The sequence below is a fragment of the Vipera ursinii genome, assembly GCF_947247035.1.
Source record: "Vipera ursinii genome assembly, chromosome: 1".
In the NCBI taxonomy this organism is placed as follows: Eukaryota; Metazoa; Chordata; class Lepidosauria; order Squamata; family Viperidae; genus Vipera; species Vipera ursinii.
This window is the reverse complement of record NC_139512.1, coordinates 99,753,947-99,775,896: the sequence shown is the minus strand read 5'-3', so window position 1 is coordinate 99,775,896 and position 21,950 is coordinate 99,753,947. Positions and strand designations below refer to the sequence as shown.

Here is a 21,950-nt window from a genome sequence, read left to right as displayed (position 1 = left end):
TATTTCATATTTTCTTCAGTCTAGCCAAATCCAAGTCCTGCAGCCATTCTTCGTATGTTTTAGGCCTTTGATCATCTTAGTTGTTCTTCTCTGAATTTTTTCCAAACTCTCAACATCTTTTTTGTGATATAGTGACTAAAATTGGCTACAGTATTCCAGGTGTTGTCTTACTAGGGTTTTATAAAGTGGTACTAATATCTTGCATGATCTTGATTCTACGCCTTTGTTTATAAAACCCAGGATTGTATTAGCTTTTTTGGCAGCTGCTGCAAACTGCTGGCTCATGGTTAAGTGATCGTCCAATATAACTCCAAGGTCCCTCTCACAGTTACTGTTTTTAAGACAGATTTTGCCCAATCTGTACTTGTACCTTTGATTTTTCCTGCCTAAATGTAAAACTTTGCTTTTCTCCACACTGAAACTCATTTTGTTGGATAGGGCCCATTGTTCAAGTTTGTGTAGATCTTTTTGGATCCTGAGTTTGTCTTCTGGGGCGTTGGCTACTCTTGCCAGTTCTGTTGCAAGTCTTTATTCTTTCTGAGTCTTTGCTTTCCTGAATTCATGTTTGCAAGTTCTGGCAGTCTGCTGATAATTGGCCATACTTATGCGCCCCTCTTTCCATTTTTTTTTTGTATTTCTCCTTTTTCTCTTTCAGTTTCTCAGAGACATCTTTGTGCAAAGATGCTGGTTTCTTCTTGAATTTTTTTTTTCAGTGGTATCGTGCTGGTCTGGGCTTTTATTATTATATTTTTCAGAATTTCCCATGATTCTTCTGTTGTTTTCCCCCTTTAGGATTTTCATCCATGGGATCTTTTCTAGGTTCTCTCTGAGTTTGTTAAATCAGCTCTTTTGAAGTTCAAGACACTGGTTGGATTGTTTTCTGTTGCTAGTGTTTGGGTTATATTAAATTCCAGTATGACATGGCCACTTTCACCCAACGTTCCTGCAACTTCAATTCTTCTTCTCCATTAGTTAGAATTAAGTTCAGTATGTCTTTATGTCTAGTTCCCTCCTCCACCTTTTGGATTACAAAGTTGTCGGCTAGAGTTCCTTACTTTTTCCTTCACTAGTTTACAGTTTACATCTAATGCATGCATAATTTGGGTGTTTGGGAACATGTATTGCATACCACAATAGTATCAGTCACCTGTTCCATGAGTTTGTTGTTTGAAAATCCCTCTTTTTGGTTGGTGGATGTGCTTTGCTGTTAGCCTTTCTTCTAGGTTCTCTGTTATAGGTAATTGTGCCTATTTTTTTCTATCCTTTTTTTCTGCCTGTTTGTGCTTTTTTTGCCTTGTTATTTAGGTACAGATAAAAGTATGTGGCAGTATGCCCTCTGGTTTTAATGGAAAAAAATTGCAGTTTATATTGAAGTTAAAAGTTAATGTTAGGATACAGTTATTTAACGAACGGAAGGGCTGCTTTCTCCTCAACAAGATATTTGCTTTTTGCTTCCTGCTCTCTGCCTAAAAATTCATCCCTATCCTTCCTTTTCTTAATTTGCTCCTTATTTATTTCTATCCTCTCTGCCTTGCTTTTTTGACTGCCTTCCTGTGCTCAGCAGATCTTTCTAATTGACCCCAATTGCCTCCAGCTGTTGCTCATCTGAGGTATCTTCTATGTTCAGCTAGTTTTTCTTTGCTGAGCTGGTCTAATAGCCGGTCTTTCTGAGCTGGGCAGGTTTGCTAGTTGGTTTTTCTCTGCTGAGCAGGTTTAACAGATGGGTTTTCTCCGCTGGGCCTTCCTACCAACTGCCTCCATCCACCGCTCTGCCACTCTGTCTGCAGCTGTTGCTCCATCTTCAATGCTCAGCCAGGTTCTCTCAAGCTGCCGGTTGGGTCCATTGCTGCTCTGCTGCTTCTGTCGTACTGCTTTGTTACCACCTGCAGGCCTCCCGGTCAAGTCCAGGTGGCACCTGGTCTGCTGCCCTCTGTAGGACCCAGTCTACCAGCATCCATAGCACCTAGTCTGCTGCCATCTATACTGTGCTGCAGCGTTCCACCACTCTCACCAACAGCTCCGTGGCCATGTGACTCCTGTTTGCTGATCCGTCGTGCCGATGTTCTGCTTCCTTCAGCAAACAGGGCTGCCTGGATGGTTCCCCATAAGCTCTCCTCTTCTCTCCCTGGCTGGCTCTCCTCCCTTCTCCACCATCTCAACGGCTCTCCTGTTTCTCTCTCTGCCGATCCTTGCGCTGTCCTCAGTCGGCTTTCCTCTCCACCCCACAGCTGATTCTCCTCTCTGCTCTGCAGATCTTTCTTCTCCTTTTCTCTTCTCCAGTCTTTATTTTTCTGACCTATCTTTCCCTCTTCTCCTACCGTTTTGTCATAGTTTGAGATAACCTAGTTTAAGTGCTACTTCTCTTCCCACGATGTAACCATGCTGCCTCTGTGACCGCCATCTTGCTTAGCTCCTTGCTTAACTTCAGGTTTAAGGTTACTTTTTTTGTGTGTAAATATGGTATTATCACCTTCACCTTAGCTAGAGCTTTTACTATAATCTCTTTTGTCTGATCTTGTTCCCCATACCACTTGAGTAGTGACCACCCTAGGCATGGTTTCTCTAAGGAACTAGCTGATTAGAAACAGATTCATCTACAGCCACTTCTTGAATTAACATAACTTTCACATTTTGGGAAAAGTTATGAACATCAATGTTTGCATATGTTAATCTAAACTACGCAACATTTCCTCACCAGGTAATAGAAACAGAAAGGGTTTGGTGGGTCAATATCCTTAGGTGCAATTGCTTCTCATCACATAGGGAGATGCCCACTTATGGCTAGTCCCTGCTATTTTCAGACTGCATTGCCAGGAACCTTCAACAGGCAGTGCTGCCTGCCACATGAAAGATGCCAGAAAGCTTTCTCCTCCATTCCTTTACTCACACACACAACTATAGAGTTAAATCAGAATTCACATTATTCATGAAGTACTTTACCTGTATATACAGTACGGTATTAATGAAATCTTCCTACCTACTCACTATTAATGATACCAAGTAGAAAAGGTGAAAGGAGCCATTTTTTCTCCGAATGGCTCTAATTGATATTTTAAATATTCTAATTAAAGAAATCAGTTCTTTAAGTCAAAGTCAATTCTTCAGTCAAAAAATAACTATTGTTTTTCCTACATTTATAGAAGCTCTATATATTTATAGAAGCCTCTCCAAAGGTCTGTAATTGGTTTTTAGAATTATATGTATGCTGAAAACTGCTCTAAAACATCCAGCCCAAAAAATCCACCCATATTTACAAAATGAGGTCCCTAAAGTTAATTAAACTTCATTCATATCCATTTACTGTTCCCCTGTTCATTTTTGCCAGAACATCAGCAAAGAACTTATTTGTTTCAGTCTTTTCTAAGTCACATCTATATACATTTGGTAGTACTGTTAGTATCTATGATACGTTAACTTTGTAATTGCCAATTTTCATTACAATTCTTTAAATCGTTAATGCTCATTGCTCACATTTTTGTTCTTCTTTTGAAAGCCCTCAACTTCATTTTTATAACATATATCATTTTTTTAAATATGGTATCGCCTCTCAGTGATACTTGCTGGTTCAAAGTTGAAGGATTTAATCTCATATGCCCTACACAATCTTCTTTGAAAGGGCTTGATTTAATATGAGTAAAACACGCATACTTTGTAATTTGAACATTACATATTTGATATTGCCAATATGACTAATTAAAGTTTTTAAAAGCAGTCTTTTGTCATAATATTTATTGAAATGAACTATCTTGATTTGTACAATATATTAGTCTGCATTGTAAAACGTTTTATTTCATTTGACGTATCTTCAGTCCCCCCAGTTACAGTCAAAATAAGTTAACATTATTGGATCTCCCATAAAATGTTGAAGAAATAATAAAAGCACAATAATCAATATTCCCCAACTATAGTAGAAACTTGAACCTCATAATTATAGTGTGGTTATTCAAATTAAATGTTAAAATAAGGTAATCATTGCCAAGAGGGTGAAAAACTCTTAGTGACTTAGTTTATTAAATACCTACCTTTTCACGGTTCACTTTCTTCATTGCCCACTTTATGCCTGTTTCTTTGTGTGTTACTTCAATCACTACACCAAAGCTGCCTTGTCCTAATTTCCTTCCAAAAGAATAAATTTGCTACAGAAATAGAGGAGAAATTGTAAAGAAATAAGTAAGAGGACAAAGTACAGAAAAAAAAGATATATATATTAGGGAGATGATAAATATGCACAATTACATGTAGATGATGTTTTATGCATTAAGAAAAACAAAGTACAAGGCAATGGAAGGGACAAAAGAATTGAATGAATTAAAAAAGAAAAATAATTAGAATTCCTCATTTTTTGAAATGTTTACTATAAGCAGTTCCCTCTGTTTCCAATTTAATGCTTGGGGTGTTGAAGGTAATACATTCTAATTTATATTCCTTTAAATCTAATGCCATTTTTGTTACCTGGTTATTTTTATAAAATAAATACCGGTATAAATACAGCTCTTTTACTCCTGGCCTTCTCTGGTGTTCAGAAAGAGTTTTTTTTTAAAGGCTGGGTTTTGCACCCAATATCATTTTTTTTATTCTTGAAATTATAATCTCTTCATTCTCCCCTAAAGCTAACATGGTGCATCAGAAATGTAGTCCCAGAATTAATCTTTTATATTCCTGGCATATCTGTAATACTAAGCTCTACATGTATGTTACAACACATTTACAAAATATTTGTTACAACACAACTAAAAATTGTGTGAGAATGTTGTCTGCTTGAGCAAGTTATGTGATCATAAACTAGTACCCTTGTGTTTGATTTAAGCCGGTTATGATAAACAGAGCAGCATGTCTTTTGAATCATAATTGCAATGAGGGGGGAAAAATCTCTAGAATAATTTTTAGCCACAATAATCTGATCATTTGTATGCCAGATTGATATAATTTCTCTGAGCACAAGAATAATAAATAAAATACACAAATATTTTGAAAATGTGTTCTAAACAGAGTAACGTAAGCTAGTCCAAAATCCATTTCATTTTGTTTAATTTTGAGACTGATGATTTCTGGAGAATTCAATAGCTTGTTCATGACTTTAGATATTTCCATATCATGATTTTAAACTCTTTTCAAACCTGCTGAATCCTAAACCATTATCTCTTTATCATAAAATCATACTTAAAAGTTACAACAACATTTCACAAGGATACTGAATTGCAAACCTGAATAGCTGCTCCATCGTCTATTCGTGTATGTGGAATTTTGCATTCCGCAATATTGCCACGAATGCCTGGGGTAACGAGCATTTTTCTGTGAGAGTCTGCTAAGTCTGGCTTTGACAACTTTAGGAACATAAAAAGAAAAGCATGAAATTAAAACATAAGCCCTTATTTAAAGACTATATACTGTTTGAAATAGCTTCAAGCATATGAGATTCATTTTATTTAACTTATTACAAGTGAAGAAAATATATGAAGTGGGATGAGAACTAAAAAGACATACTTAGCGGTCATAAAAGAACACACATCAGTATAAATCTATCTTATGTAATAGAGAAAATATTCTTGCAACATGTTATATCGTAACTGAGCTTTCCCCTCCATACGGACACCTTTTGATCAATTTAACTATGGAAATTTAAATTCATTCATACTTTGTCAAACATTTATGCTCTGTTTCAATTAATGGTTGAAACTGAAATATATTCAAAATCAGCTGAATCCAAATTTGAATCAGTCTGATTTATTTGTGTATCCAGGAGTGGTTCACATCACAGCAATGTTCGTCCAAAGGATCTGACCTCTACTGAGGTTGTATACATATGTACTTTAGAGACTCAGAGGAATCCAGAGCCAATTTATTTGCATTTAAAAATGAGCTTTTAGGGAGAAATATAACAATGCAAAGCATCTCTTCAAAGTAAAGATGCGAAAGGGCAAGAGACAGCTCTGTTATTTCAATTTATATATTGTAACGGGCTCTCCAGTTGCAGTGCTATTTGTTATGTTACTTTTCTAAAACTTGAATATTAAAACAGATTGGTTAGTCTTGGAGAGATTTAGGATATTATTATATTTACTGTTTATTTGGAAAACATCATACTATATGTCCAAGATTTCTGTCTCTTCCACTGTTTGCTGTGCATCCATTCACATGCCCAACTGCAATTTTTGTGACTTTGATAACAACTCCCTTAAAAAAAAAACACTTAAATTGCTTTTTATTAATCACTACATCATAAATCCCCCCATTTTTCTGAAATAATTCAGTTTTGATGCTGTGGGAGATGTCTGTTGTGTTTCTATTTTCATATATCCTTCCCAAAATGGGTAAAGAGGAAGCGAAATGAATGGGTTTTAACAGAGGACCTTCCATTCTGAAATTTGCATGACAATTTTCTTGAGAATATCTATAAAAAGGATAGAAACTAAGGAGAGAATATATCCTTTTTTAAAAGAAACTCTCAACTGTTATTTTTGTAGTTATATTAGTTTCTCTAAACTTAAAATCTGCAAACAAGCAAACCTGAGCCCATCAGAGGTGCCATGTCACTTTTGTTATATATTTCATCCAATTCTGTCAAGAAGTTCTCTTCTTCTAATAAATAATTCTCTAACAAAACATCTCCAGCTGTTCATATATACTCGGGCAGGATTATATCCCTAATAAATTACTTCCATTCCTGTAAACTAAATTATGCCAAATAGAAATGAATACAGAAATGTTTATCAATTTCCTACTATAATCAATGGGAGTTTTGGTTCTTAACTGAATTATTAAATTGAAAAACTGACTGCTTTCTGAATCACTGTTCAGAATTAAGCTGAATCTTGTGGCTGCTGCTGCTCATTCCTATTGACAATGAACATTTCTTTTTTTTCTTTTCTTTTCTGGAAAACATTACTCAAAAACTGAGTCCTCAAGTATGCTTGGATCTTGAACATGTCTACACACAATCTTTGGTTCCTGAAGCAGGCCTATTTCGTCTTGTGTTCTCCAGAAAAAGCCCTAGTTTAACTATCAGGCAGATAAGTTATGTTCCCTAAGTGTCATAGTTCAATGGCAGCACATGTGCTCCACATGTATATATATACATAATCACCTATACAAGTTAATGAATATGAAGTTTAATGGCTAATTTTAACATGCCTTTTAAAATGAAGCTGAATTATGAATGAGGAATCCAACTAAAAAAGTCTATACTCATGAATGTTTTCACAATTGAGCATGTGCTTAAATATTGCAAATTTGGAGCAGCCTGAATACATAATTTCAATTATAACAAACATGAGATTCTAAAAAAATCTTCCTGACGGATACAGTACATAGTTTAAAACCCTTTGAGTGCAAAATTCAAAAAGGAAATAGATAGCCAAAGAGGCAAAATATACCATCTCATGATCTAGCATTTTCTCATCTATTTTTAAAATTAAAGAATTACAGTAGTAGACTCATCTGCAGGTAAGCTCATACAAATTAAAAGGAAATAACACTGCATATTTTCTTATAGGTTACGCAATTAAAGACTAACTTAATACAATCTTCAATGTATGAGAAACAAATACATAACATCCATAATGCTATGGATATTATAATAAAATAAATTAAGAAAGAAGAAACAAGTAAATGATAAATAGGTTTCATATGAAACAAGTAAAACTAAACAGTCCCATACTTAGTATGCCCCATCTTTCTTGCCAGAAGGATTGAATATTTCTTTTCATACCACTAACCATCCTGAAATGTAGAATTCATAGCTAAATGTTTGATATCTTAGTGCAGGAAAAGGAATCTTGAGGGTCAAGGGTTAGTCTTCTGAACACCCAAAAGGCCATTAGATAACATGATGGCGTTACTTTGAAGAGTAGAGCCAACATTTTTGGGTCTGTTAATTTCTGGTGAGTTTTAAGACTGCAACCAGCTCACATTTCATCCATAAACTCCACAAAATCTCTGTTAAATATGTCAATGTTAATCTCAGGATATGGGGAACAGGGCATATGGTAGGGTGATCAGAGATCTGAATAAGCAAAGGAGTACATGGACAATTGTAAAGCAGTACAAATGAGGGGAAACTAGGACATACCGTTTAACTTTCTTGGCAATCACAAGAAAAAATACAGCAAAACAATTTGCAAAAAAGGTACTTGTATATGAAATTATTTTTTTTAGCATCAGAAATTATTTCAACAGTGATACACTTTTCGTCACCATAAAAATATATGAGTCAGGTGATCTACAGATTACAGTGATTGTAGTTTTGAAGGGGCTGGATTGAAGCTAATTGCTGAAATCAGGAAATAAAATAAATAAAGTAAATCTATGCGGTCAAAAATTTGAATGACACTGCTGTAAAAACTGTTTTTTTAAAAAAAAAAAACATGGTACTCAAAAAGCCAGGCAATATTTGCATGGATGACATGTCTTTCTTTTGCCAGTCATCTGGCAACTTGTCATATGATTCAGAAATTTTCCATTCCTGTCATGCTGTCTGAATACCATTTTCTATCCCAGATATTGATTATTCATGGCATGTTCAAATACTATTTATATGACAGTATAAAGCTTTACCTCTTCATTTTAAGAGAACCTCTTTAAAGAAACTATTTTATAGGAAGAGATAAATTACCTTTTTTCCCTGCAATTTTTGCCTTAAGTCTATTCTTAAATGTACGCTTCCAACAATATTATGATAGAAGAAAAATACAGCTCTACCAGCCCAAAAGAAAAAAAAGAAAAAAGAACTCACTATACTGGATTAAAATTAAATAAAAGGCCTTTTAATTTTTTTCTTTACCTTCGAATAAGAGGAGTCTCTTATAAAATCAATGCAGTCATTCATTACTTATTTCAAAATATTTGTATTTCATCCTTTACTAAAATATTTATATATCACCATTCTACTCTACTAAAAGCAACCATAAACATAACATTGGTTTATGGCAATGCATTGAAATATATAATTAATTTATATGATTTATATCATGTATAATTAAATCATATGTCATTTAAGTATATAATTAATCTATAAAAACAACATAAGAAAACAAAAATACAGAAAAAACTAAGGTATCTCTTAAATTTAAATGCCTAGGGGGGGGGAAAGACCCTACTCCAAATCTTGGATAACCTATTCCATTGCCTACATATGCTGAAAACACTGAAAAATATTGGGCAATAAAACCTTTAACATACCATGGGGTCAAACAGAAATTCATCGGTGCCACTTTTTAGAACCAATTATGTACACAGAATCATTATACCTGCATGCCCTTTATACCAATTTTAAAACCTATTCAGCCAGTTACCAGGATCAATTAAATCCTTCTCTGATGATTACTCTCTGATCTCTTTTCCTCTGATTGGAGATGTCATCCATTCAGGCCTTCAGTAATATTGTTGCCAAAATGGAACAATTAAAATTGGGGAAGTAGATCCAAAATGGGTTTATCTAATGTAATCTACTACTTCTTATTTCTTTCACTTAGTTGCTTCCTATCTTATCTTATCTTATAAGTACAGAGGACTCTATATAAATAAGTAAAGGAAAAGGAAACCAGTGCCTTAAAATGGCTGCAAATGTATTTGTAATAAATGTGTTCTGTCTTGATTAAACTGCCTTGATTTAACTCAAAACATTACACATTCCTGAAAGCAAATCCTTAGGTTCATTATTTTCCATATAGGAGTAACTTAAGAGTACAGCTACACCTGACAGATCAGTTTGTTGATGAGGAATGCTAGGAATTCCACTCCGACCTACAGTGGCATTGACCAGACATTAGAAGAATTTTTCCAGAAACTGACTCTCCATCTGAATACATGAAGTCAGACTCAGTCAGGAGAGAGAACAGATGGGGAAAGAGCAACAGAATAGCTGCAGATGTCCTCGGTTACAATTACTGTGATAAATGAAACACTCATTTGAAGATTAGTATAGAGATAGCTAAATATTGAGTCAATAACTAGGAGTTTGCCTACTTAGAAAAGAACGAAAAGTTACAGTGGTCACAGGATTTCATAAGAGAAGGAACAATATGAATTAGTCTATAAAGCAATTGATATATGACGCAACATCCATAGCTAGATTTCTCAGCACTCAGTTGCATATAAAACTCATCCCCATTTTAAAAGGAAGCTCCATCCAAGATTTGAGCAGGATACATTTTTCAGGAAAAATCACTGCTATTTCACAGGGCAACAGCTATGATCCTGGCGTATTTGTCTGGGTTTGTGGGTGATAATTTGTAGATGACAAATGTCACCTGGTATGTAATATTTCTGCAATTATTGTTATATAGGTGCCACAGAAAGTAATTTCAAAGTAAATCAGTGCAGAGGAGAGGGAGACAAGAAAATGTCTAAATTTTGTTTGCTTACATCTTCTAAAGAAGATACTTGTTTTCTTGAGGGGCCTTCTTCAGGTTCTAAATTCTCATTTGCTGTATCGGTTGTTACATCTGAAGTTTCTACTACAGTTCCTCCAGAGCACAAAGAATCCTTTTTGCAATAGGGACAAGAAAATACAATATTGCTTGGTTGAAATGTTGCAGAGCACTTGAGGCATTTTACATTCTTCTCTTCTTTATTGAGATCAGCCATTTGTTTGATTGTATGGATCTTGCTGTGCAAATTAAATAGTAGCACAAAGATTGGTGCCTCTCTATATACTGTTGAAGGAAACAGAACAAGGAGGTGAGAAAAGGAATTGTTCTGGTGGCACAAAATAGGTAGTGACTGGCAAGCAACAATATTGTAACAAAGAAAGACCCTTGATGTTTACAGATAATTTGGAGAAGCAAAAATCAAAAACATCATTGTAAAAATATTTTTCTACAAAGCAAACTCCAGCAAAGAATTATGGGAATTTTCCCATGTATTAAAAATACAGTCAATAAAGCTGGGTCTGTAAAAATATTTCTATAAGTAAGGAAGTTAAATCATCATTATCACTTCCACTATAACACTGCAGTAAGAGAGTACAAAGTAAAAATTCAAAAAGGACTTAGTGAGTTCTACAAAAATGAAATAACTGTTGGTCTTGATAGATTCAGTTTACAAAGCAGAAAAAATAGCACTGAGTTTTTTATGATCTAGTATTAGTTTGGTTTAGTTTGTTTTAATTTACTGTATATGACCACTCATTTCACTATCCAGTTTTAGATGTCCAACAAGATATAAAAACAATACAAGCATAATAAAGCCACAATAAATATGACAACCAGGTCTTGGGGCTAATGGTGTTCCAAAGTATAAATGCTTCAACAGAAAAGGTAAGCTTTCTGAATCCAGCAAGATGAATTGTTTAACCAGTGCAACTCATACCATGCCTCTCCCGCCAGACCAAATGGGACAAATAGAAAAAATTGGGGAAAGGCAGTTCTACAAATATCCCAGACTTATTCCATGAAAGAAATTGCATCCTGAATCACAATGAAATGGAACGGAATCCAGTGCAGCTCATAGAGCAGAAATATAATGAAAATGTACTAAAACAGAGGTCCACAATACCCAGGCTACAGACAATACCAAGTTGCACTCCTTGGGAATCAGGCTATGCAGGTGGCAGTTCAGCGTGAAAATGTGCAAGGTTGCATTTGTGCAAGCAGCACGAGTGCATGAAACTATCCCCTCTTCCCTTCCCCACTATGGATGCTAGTCCATAGAGCCGGAAAGGTTGGGGACCAATATACCAAAGCAGTAATCCCCAACCCCCGTGTGGTGGCCCACTACCAGGCCATGACCTATTCAGAATTGGGCTGCATGAGTGGCTGGCTGGAACATGCACGCACATGCAGCTCAACGTGCGTGAACGGCGGACCGGTGAGCACTAGCAAGCATGTGCGCCGGCATGCTGCTCACACAAGTCAAGCTGTGCGCACGGGTCTGGCCCTCTGCTTGTGCAAGGGCTGTGTGCACACGCTCGCATGCACGCCCATTTCTCGCAAAGTCCAGTTCCCCTATCTCCCCCCAGCCAGGCTGCCAAGCCACAAAGGTTGAGGACTGCTGTACGTATGCCCACAACTGCACACACTGAATCAGCTCCAAATTCTAGATTAGGGTCAGCCCCTTTTATAGTGCATTGCAGTCATCCATTCAAGAGGTGATCAAGTGATGAACGACCATTAAGCAATGTGTTCTGGTCCAGAATAAAATGAAGTTGTGTAAAAAGCCTTCCTGGACATGGTTGCCACTTGATGCCGAAGCAGGACCTGTGAAACCAGCAGGACCTTCAAATTGCACACCAATCCGGTTTGGGGTAGTCCAAACCTCTCCAAAACTAAACATTTAAAATCCCCAAATCTAGGAGGTCCTGAAAATTCAAAGCTATTCTGTCTTCTTAGAGCTGAGCTGCTGGCTCTTCTCTGCCCAGACTCCCACAGCCTCCACATCAAGGTAAAATCTCTACAGCTTCCTTTGGTTGCCCCAGGATAGAAAGAAAGAGCTGAGTATCATCAGAATATTAACGATACATCACCCCATATGTTCAATTGCCTTACACAGAAGCTTTATATAGTTGTTAAAGAGAGAGCATTGAACCATGGGCTACATTTCTTTCCCCCATTAACATTGGCTAAAATTAGCTCCTGAAGAAGAAAAGGCTGCTGAGAGATCAAGGAAAGCTAGGACAGACACACCACTCCCATCTTACCCTCATCAGAGGTGATCCACAACAACTACCAATGCCAATTTGGTCCCATACCTAAGTCTGAGACCTGATTGAAAGGGTCCAGATAAGAGAAGCTTGGAAACGGGACTAAAATTATTCAATGTAATTAGGTTCGGCTAGAAAGGGACGCGGTGGCTCAGTGGGTTAGGACGCTGAGCTTGTCGATCAGAAGGTCGGCAGTTTGGCGGGTCAAATCCCAAGTGCCGCGTAACAGAGTGAGCGCCTGTTACTCGTCCCAGCTTCTGCCAACCTAGCAGTTCGAAAGCACGTAAAAATGCAAGTAGAAAAATAGGGACCACTACGGTGGGAAGGTAACAGTGTTCCGTGTGCCTTTGGCGTCTAGTCATGCCGGCCACATGACCACGGAGATGTCCTCGGACAAACGCTGGCTCTTCGGCTTTGAAACGGAGATGAGCACCGGCCCCTAGAGTCGGAAACGACTAGCACGCATGTGCGGGGGAAACTTTACCTTTACCTATTGTTTCTTTAGGAGGGAATAAACTACCCCTTCCTAAGCACTGGCAGAAAAGCCCCTCTCAAGAATTCACCATGTAGCCTTTGCTAACTAGGAGAGTCATGGAGCTAGGCGGCTTAGCTTAGAGTTCCAAGAACCCTGTCCACTGAATCAGGATTAGCAGGATCAACTTCATTCCAGATAACCAAGCCAGGCTGGTCTTCAATCAATTTCATGGGACTTCCATCAAGGCCAGAGCTCAATTTGGAGCAACTTTCTCTGATAGGTACGTAGTATATTTCTCCCAGAGAGTCTGCATATGGTCCCAATTTCTTCATATTGGCCATTTGCAGTCCCATCAGATGGGTATTTGCAAATGCAGTAAGAATGGAGAAATACTAGTGTGTGGCTGCATTTACTACCACAAAGTAGGCATTAATAGGGGTTCTAGCTTGTACTCAGATTCATTCCTCATTGTCATCCAGCATTGATCTAGGCCAGGGGCAGGCAACCTTGGCTCTTTTATGACTCGTGGACTTCAACTCCCAGAATTCCTGAGGCAGCGTGGCTATCCTGTCCAGCCCAGAGATAACCATTCATTATTAGAAAAGAAATAGTTAATGCAATGTAAAAGAAAAATCTTACCTCAGAAAGTGAGGCCCCACAATGAAATGGGCAATATTGTCATGGAAAGGAATAGGAGCAATACCAGATAGATAGAAATCACTGAATGCCACTGAATGCCAAAAGTACAGATTCAATCCCTTTAATGTTCATGAGCTATCTAAAAAGACAATAAAAGCACAAGAAATCAAAACTAAGTTCTGAATAGTCAAAGGTATGTTTAATAAGGATGTATCAATTGGTAGAACTTGAAATCTTGGATAAAATTTCAAACCCTGCCTTTGGATCTCATCTCATTTTAGTTAAGACCGTGCTTGTCAGACCATAGGTAATTCTATTTCTTTTGAAAATGTAGTTCTTTAATGCTTCATTCTATACCGTGAATTGCTTGTCTTGAACAAGAGTCATGGGTCTTTGGTAAGTTCAGCATCTCCTGTAGTTCAAAAAACATAGTTTTTAAGGCCTAAATTACTGAAAGATTGAAGTTACTAAATAAAGTTAACAGACGCTCCATAATACATCATGGGTCTATTATTATAATCAATATACATTATAATGGCAATTCAGTTTCGAAACAACAAATTAAACTTTGCTGTTGCAGAACCAAAAAGATCAATCTTTCTATTTCAATACTGGAGTGAATTTAAGATTGAAAATAATTTTGCAACCTCAATCCGACAGTTGAAATCTAAATAGTTTCTTTCTAACAAAACAAAATTATCTCCTTCTTCACTCTACTCCAAGCCCAAAGAACTAAGAATTCTTAACGAACTAAAACTTTTGGTAAATAATTTAAATCATGTCAATAACTTTAAACATATTTCTCTATGCAAAATCACATTAATAATAATTTGAATATCCACACAAAATGGGACTACAGTATTAGTAAGCAAGCCCAAATCAATCAGAATAGAGCTGGAAGGGACCTTGGAGGTCTTCTAGTTCAACTCCCTGCTCAAGCAGGAGATCCTAAACCAGGGGTAGGCAACCCCGGCTCTTTTATGACTCATGGACTTCAACTCCCAGAATTCCTGAGTCAGCTACGCTGACTCAGGAATTCTGGGAGTTGAAGTCCATGAGTCATAAAAGAGCCGAGGTTGCCTACCCCTGTCCTAAACCTTTTCGGATAGGTGGCTGTCCAGTCTTTTCTTCAAAATCTCCAGCAATAAAACACCCACAACTTCTGAAGGCAAGCTTTCTACTGGTTAATTGTCCTCGCTGTTAGGAAGTTTCTCCTTAGTTCTAAGTTGCTTCTCTCCTTGATTAGTTTCCATCCATTGTTTCTGGTCTTGCCTTCTGGTGCTTTGGAAAATAAGTTCACCCCCTCCTCTTCTTTGTGGCAGCCCCTCAAATGCTGGAATACTGCTATCATGTCACCCGTAGTCTCTTCTTTTCTCTAGACCAGGGGTGTCAAACTCAATTTCATTGAGGGCCGCATCAGCATTGCGGTTGCCCTCAGAGGGCTGGGTGGGTAAGGCCAGGGTGGGCGTGGCCTACTGGGTGAGCGTGGCCAGCTCTACATCGTTGGCATCAAGGGTGCCTATGGGGGCCTGGGCAGGAGTGGGACAGATCTGAGGGTCTCTGGCAGAAGGAGGGTCTCTGGGCCAGGGCCAAGGCAGTGGGGGCCGTTCCCTCACTGTTTCCAGGATGGCTTCGCGGGCCACATGAAACCATTTCGCGGGCCGCATCTGGCCCCCGGGCCTTGTGTTTGACATGTCTGCTCTAGACCGGCATGTATCACAGGTATCAAAGTTCTCTCCTGCAGAAAAGACTTATAAACGTCGGCTGAGGTTTCCAATAAATATGAGTTAGTCTTAAATTCATGCAAGACATGAACTTTTTTCATTATTTTTTTCAAACGTGACCGTGCTGAGTTATTAAAAGTGAATGTTCTGGTATGTCATTCCGTATTTCATGCAAATGGTCATTGTCTATCTTAAGAATATTTACAGTATTTAAAACACAACATCAGCAGGCTTAGGATTTTCCAAACTATTTCCAATGCAAGTCATTTAGGAAAATTCAGAAGTTACAATAGGTCTCTACCAAATAGGGAAAATATGTTTTCATTGAATATATTGACATTTGATGCAGCCCTCCTTTTCTGCTTCTCCAGTATTCATTTGTAAGGAAAACAAATAGAATCATTTACTATGTAAGGGGAAAAAAGATATTCCACATTTTAAACTTTACTTCACTAAACACTTAATATAATGTTCAGGATACACCAAGCACGACACAGAAATTAGTTGTTCATGACATATGATACAATCATTTATTTAATGGTCAACTGTGCATAATGAGAGTGTTTTGTCTGCCACACCAAGGTACCAAGAAATAATTAACTTAAGGAACCTCTTAAACTTTTTAATGTTAACAAACCATGTCAAATGGTCATTCTTTTGCTCTCCTTATTTCATAATCCATTTGAAAACATTCCTAACATACCAAAAAAGAACAAGGCAACATAAGACTGCTAATAAAAAAAAGTGGGGGGAAACGTTATTATTATTATTCTTTCCAAACTGACAAAAGCTTTCAATACTCAAAATGAAAATAACAAGGAAATCTTTATAAGGCCCATTAAGTTAGTCTTGAATGCTATAGGAAGTCCATTGTGAGCTGAAGAATTAGTGTCATGTTATTCATCCCTAAAAGCAATAATTGCATATTAATAAAATAGCTCAAGCCAATACCATGTAATTGTAGCTTTATTTCTACTAAGAAAACTAAAAGCCTTTTATTATATAGTCACAAGAAGGCATTCTTCGCCTATTTAAATTTTCTATTTAGGAATATTTTAGGCTTGTGTTATAGGGTAAAGGCATAAATAATACAATTGTATTATGAGACAGGTAACATTTGTTCAATTTATATACTTGACTTTTTAGCAAAATATGTATAATCAAAAATTCTCTATTGATATTATTTTATTTCAGCTCATTAGTACTAATTTATTAAAAATGTATCCTCCCTTCAAATTTTTCACTAGGACAGGGGTCAGCAACCTGAAACAGTGAAAGAGCCACTCGGAACCGGTTCCCTCAAAAAAGGAAAAACTGGGAGCCGCAAAAAATGTGTGCGCATGCGTGTACATGCGCACATGCGCAGAACAGGGTTTCACTGAAGAGTGGAGCCAAGGCAAGATATGCACCTACCCTGCATATTTGAATTGATTGGTTGAAATTTTTTAGTCCCACTTTTTTTTGGGGGGACTGCACATGGCAGAGGACTGGGAGCCACAGGAGATGGCTGAAAGAGCCGCATGCGGCTCCGGAGCCGCGGGTTGCAGACCTGTGCACTAGGATAATACAGACTATATCATTATCTGAATAGTGGTATGAAATTTTCTAAAATGTTCTAAAAAGGCATTATTTTGTCCCTCATGTCCAGCCCATATTGAAGTGTGAAGAATGTGAAAATAATGTGCTTGGTCCTCTCTGCTGGCCTCCATCAAAAGCAAAGAGCCCCGATTAGAAGAATAGAAGAGCAATGATTCCATGGGTTGATCCTAACAAACGTAGAAACCAGAGGGAATAGCTTTGAAGGACAGGAGGAGAAGACTCCACCAAGACAAGAGTCTGATAAAAGAGTTTGGGACACGATTGTGCCTGAATAAAACCTCAGAAAACTCCCTCTCTAGTTCTCACAAAGACAAGGGGAGGGAGCACATTCAGACTTGCAAGATTTTGTTACTATAGCTTTACAGTAAAAGTAGCACTGGCCTACATAACATTGAATTTCTAGTCTGTTCTACCCTGAAGGACTGACAGTAAATATATCCAATTCATAGTCCTTTTAATTTATTCCCTCAGGGAATAAAATCTTTAACAAGCTCTCTCTAGATGACTACTGTAGAAAGTATAAACTGAATCACAATTAGCAAAAGTGTTCCTAATACAGCCCAACACAATGCCATACTGGGCTTTTATAAGTAATAATCAATACCTTGAATTGATCCTGGAACCCTACTGATAGTCAACGCAGTGACTTTAAGATTGTTAAAACACTACTATTACAGGTTTCCTTAACCAGTTGAAACCTTGTCACCGAGTAAACAATTTCTTTAAATATTCTTATCTTTGTTGTCATACAAATATTCTCACACTCTATTATTATATTACAGTTTGCCACTGCTTTCTTTCTTCGTAGGCTTAATCTGCTCTTTGCTTGTCCGACATACATATAGTTTTAGGCTGTGTTTTTAGGTTTCTGTTTTCATCTCTGTGAAAAACCTGTCTCTCAGTTATGTACTTTCTAGGTGCAAGCCTGGAAAAAAAGATTTCATTGTTTTAAGAAATTTACTTAAAGCTAAGGTGATTCTTTAAGTAGTTATACCTTCCCTCTCTGTTTGTTATTCTGAAGAATATTTATTTCTTACCTGGCACTGAAAGTCTGTGTGCAGCCATTGTACTGGGTGTTTTTTGTTGCCTAGCCTTTCATTTTCTAGCTTACTTTGGCTCTCGTGATCTGAAAACACTGTTTAGATCTGAAAGCCACTTGGGTCTTTTCCTTTGAAATTTTTTGCAGTGCATTTTATTTTCTGTTTTGGATTCCACAATAGCTCTTATAGCTTCCCATAGCTTCTCAAGTTATCTTTCACATAAGTTACACAAAGTAAGTCTGTCCCTTACATTGATTTTATTGTTTGGGTGTATGTCCTCCAGGTCAAATTTGCTGGCAGACATACTTCAATTTTCTAAGTGTAATCTGTATATTTGACCTCTGTAGCTCATGTCTGTTCTGTTCTCTATTTGAACTGTCTCAGGTAACTAGATTGCATTTCTGTATTGTCTGTTTCCAATGATGTGGTCAATTTGATTTCAATTTTCACATTATATCCACTAAATCCAATACAAAGGATCCTGGCATTTATTGGATTATAGATAGCACATACCTAGCAATTTGTTTTGAATTTACTACCATTTTATTCCATATTAAGCTCTCATGTCCTGAATAGTATATTATATACTCATTTAATTTAAAATGCCCTCTTCTGGCACTCTTGTTCACTTACTCCTAATTTCTCCTAATGTACTTCACTTCTACTTTGACAATTTCAGTGTTTTCTTGGTACACATTTCTCATATTCTATGTATCACTGGTGTGTGTCTCTGGATAATGGGACATTCTTCTTTCAATAAAAGCACCATAAACAACCAGGCCTCCTTGTGATTTTGGTCTGGCTATATCATCAGAACTACGTATCAGACTTTAGTATTATTTCCCAATAACAAAAAAGAGCCTTCTGACTTGCAGATTCATAATCTGGTATTTGAAATGTTTCAGCCACTTAATCCGGTTTTCTTGGCAACAATAACAAGGCTTGCAATTCATTTTTGTAGTTCGTTCTACATGAATTGTCTTCCCTCATGTGCACAGCCCACCTCCTCTCATTATCTGTTGAGGATCGTGCCTGGCTTTGCCTATTCCCTTTTGACTTTAATGGTAAAGATGACCTTGTGAAAACTCTCACTCCCGCCTGTATTTACTGAAGCTTCTCCGACCTCCCATCTCAAAGTCCAATCCCATCAGAAGGAAAATTCTGTTTAACAGCTAAAAAATGAAAAATGTAATTCTAAATACATGGTAGGGCTCTGATACAATATATATACTGTACCCATTTAAACATCATAATTACGTTTAATGTCATAAAAATGGAAGCAAAATGGCTGGAAAAATTAAGTAGAGAAAAATACTATTTAAATATGGTACATGAAAATAAAATGCAACCATGTTATTATGTTACTCTATTATTTACCTTGGATCATATTTTTTCTTAAGTGAACATTTATATGATATAAATTCTGGAATAAGTCTACTGAAACCAATATTCTAAGTTTAAGGAATCTCTGGTTCAATGTGATTAAAAGCAATAGAGCACATCATCTGATGATGTACTTCTCAAGAAAAGGCAATAAGCCTCAAGCTCACTATTATTTGATTACACAATTTTATTGACAGGTTGAAAAGCTTAAAAGGTAACTGAGAAATGAGCAAGATTTCATTTTCACAGGGAAAAGGTTCGTTTCCTTTTTTGAAAGGGCATCACCATGTCATTTTTCCAATGCTTAAAAATCCCCTTCTTTTGTTATGTGAAGCCTGGCTAATTTTTTTTTGTTCTAATGTTTTCATTTAAAAGATTTCTAGCCAGTTATGGTTGAAGGGGTTTTTTTTCACAATGCACAAAATCATTTCCAAATAATGATGGTTGTTTAGAGGTTTTTAGTACAGTATTTTATATCTGCATGTTTGGGAAAATCAATATTCTTATATTTAGTTTTCCTATATCCCTCTTTTTCAAGTATATAGAATTGTAACGAATTAAATCCAAAGTTCACAGGCTTTATTTAGAAGAAGCTCTTTTGATCAACCTGTGGTCAAGCAGAGAAATAGTGCTACAAGGGAAAGGTAAGCATTGCCACTTCTCACTTTGCAACTGCTTGAATTCTCTAAAAAAAGTTACTCCAAAGAATCCCTCAGACTTCCTCAGCAGATTTTTCAGACGGTAGAGAGTGTGGAAATAAGCAAAATAACTCTCCTTGCTCTTCTATTGGCAGGACACTAAGCAGAGATAAGCTAGTAAATAAAACTAAAGCATGCAGTGTGGATGCAATCTAGTATTTCTATATAGGAATGAATGAATAGAGAACAGTATGTAGAATGGAATATGGACTAGACTAGACTAAACTAGACTAGAATATAGAATACTGTATAGACTAAAATCATAGGGTGAAATGCACTTCAAGGTTTTCTAGTCCAACCTCTGCCCAAGTTAGGAGGCCTTATACCAGGGGTGTCAAACTGCCAGCACGCTGGCCAGACGCGTCATGAAGAAACCGCACCTACCCCATTGCCGGCAATAGGGAAAAAGCTCCGATACGTCGCATGATGTCACATGACGTCGCGAGTTTGACATGTCTGCCTTACACCATCTCAGATAAATGGTTATCCAACCTTTTCTTGAAAACCCCCAGTGATGGAGCACTCACAACTCTGAAAGGCAACCTGTTCCATTGATTAAGGGTTTTCATTGTCAGGAAATTTCTCCTTAGTTCCAGATTGGATCTCTCTTTGACTAGCTTCCAACTGTTACTTCTTGTCTTACTCTCAGGTGCTTTGGAGAATAAGTCAACCCCCTCTTCTCTGTGACAGCCCCTCAAGTACCAAAAGGCAATTCTTATATCACATCTAAACCTTCTCTTCATTAGGTTAGACGCATCAAGTTCCTTTAACTGTTCACTGTACAATTTAGCCTTCAGGCCCATTATCATTTTTGTTGCTGTTCTCTGCACTCTTTCCAGGGCCTCAGCATCTTTTTTGTATCTTGTTGACCAGAATTGGACGCAATATTCCAAGTGTGGCCTTATTAGTACAGTATAAAGCAGTACCATCACTTCTTGTGATCTTTTATTGATGTAGCCTAGGACTGCATTGACCTTTTTGGCAGATGCAGCATACCACTGGCTCATATTCAATTGGTGGTCCACTAGGACACCTAGATCCCTCTCACAGTTACTACTGCTGAGCCAGGTACTGCCTATTTTTTACCTGTGCCTTTGTTTTTTCCTACCTAAGGATCAATTTATATTTATTATCTAGGATACTTATTGGCACTTGGATGCTCAGAACAGGAGTTAAACTTAAATATAAAAATAACTGCAAAGACTGTTGACAAAAGAAGAATATTTGAACAAGATCATTCTGCCATATCAGTCAGTCACTACATACTGTAACCATTTTCACCGCTTTCTATAATATAGTATGCATAAAATGAGAGATTCTAAATCCTACTTTTAAAAAAAAATCACATCCATCTAAAAACAATCAGAATATCAGAATATGTTAGAAGGAAACTATAACCCAACACATCTAGAGGGTACCATGCTAGTAAAGTCTACATCTCAGTTCTCATATCCCCATTTCCAGACAAATAACCATCCAGGTCAAAAAGTCATTGCTTGCCTAAAAACAAGACTTATTTAAGCAGTATAGTAAACTCTAAATCAAAGATCTGAGCTGAAAATATATACCATCCTCACTGAGAAGGAGTAATATACAGCCTGATTCATAAATACAGTGGAGGGAAGGCTCTGAAACAAAGCTGTTTGTCAATTCCAATGACAAACTGCAGTTGCCATATTTTTATCTCCATTTACAATCAATTTGGAATAAAAAATACTACATTCTGGACTGCGAATCAGAGAGTAAAGAACCATA

At 37.0% G+C, this 21,950-nt stretch overlaps 1 protein-coding gene across 8 annotated transcripts in view; it reads right to left on the bottom strand.

Moving 5' to 3' along the window:
• The window catches only part of STK33 (serine/threonine kinase 33), a 74,531-nt gene that overhangs the window by 20,932 nt on the left and 31,649 nt on the right, over positions 1–21,950 (bottom strand). For 5 of the 8 annotated variants that reach the window (XM_083368839.1, XM_083368838.1, XM_083368836.1 and 2 more), the window contains 4 exons: positions 13,752–13,890; positions 10,363–10,652; positions 5,205–5,324; positions 4,023–4,136 (listed from right to left, as the gene is read on the bottom strand). In XM_083368839.1, the coding sequence (XP_083224965.1) occupies positions 4,023–4,136; positions 5,205–5,324; positions 10,363–10,584 (456 nt within the window). In that variant the 5' untranslated portion in view covers positions 10,585–10,652; positions 13,752–13,890. The remainder of the gene's footprint in view (positions 1–4,022; positions 4,137–5,204; positions 5,325–10,362; positions 10,653–13,751; positions 13,891–21,950) is intronic. The other 3 variants (XM_083368841.1, XM_083368840.1, XM_083368843.1) reach the window with 2 other exon arrangements.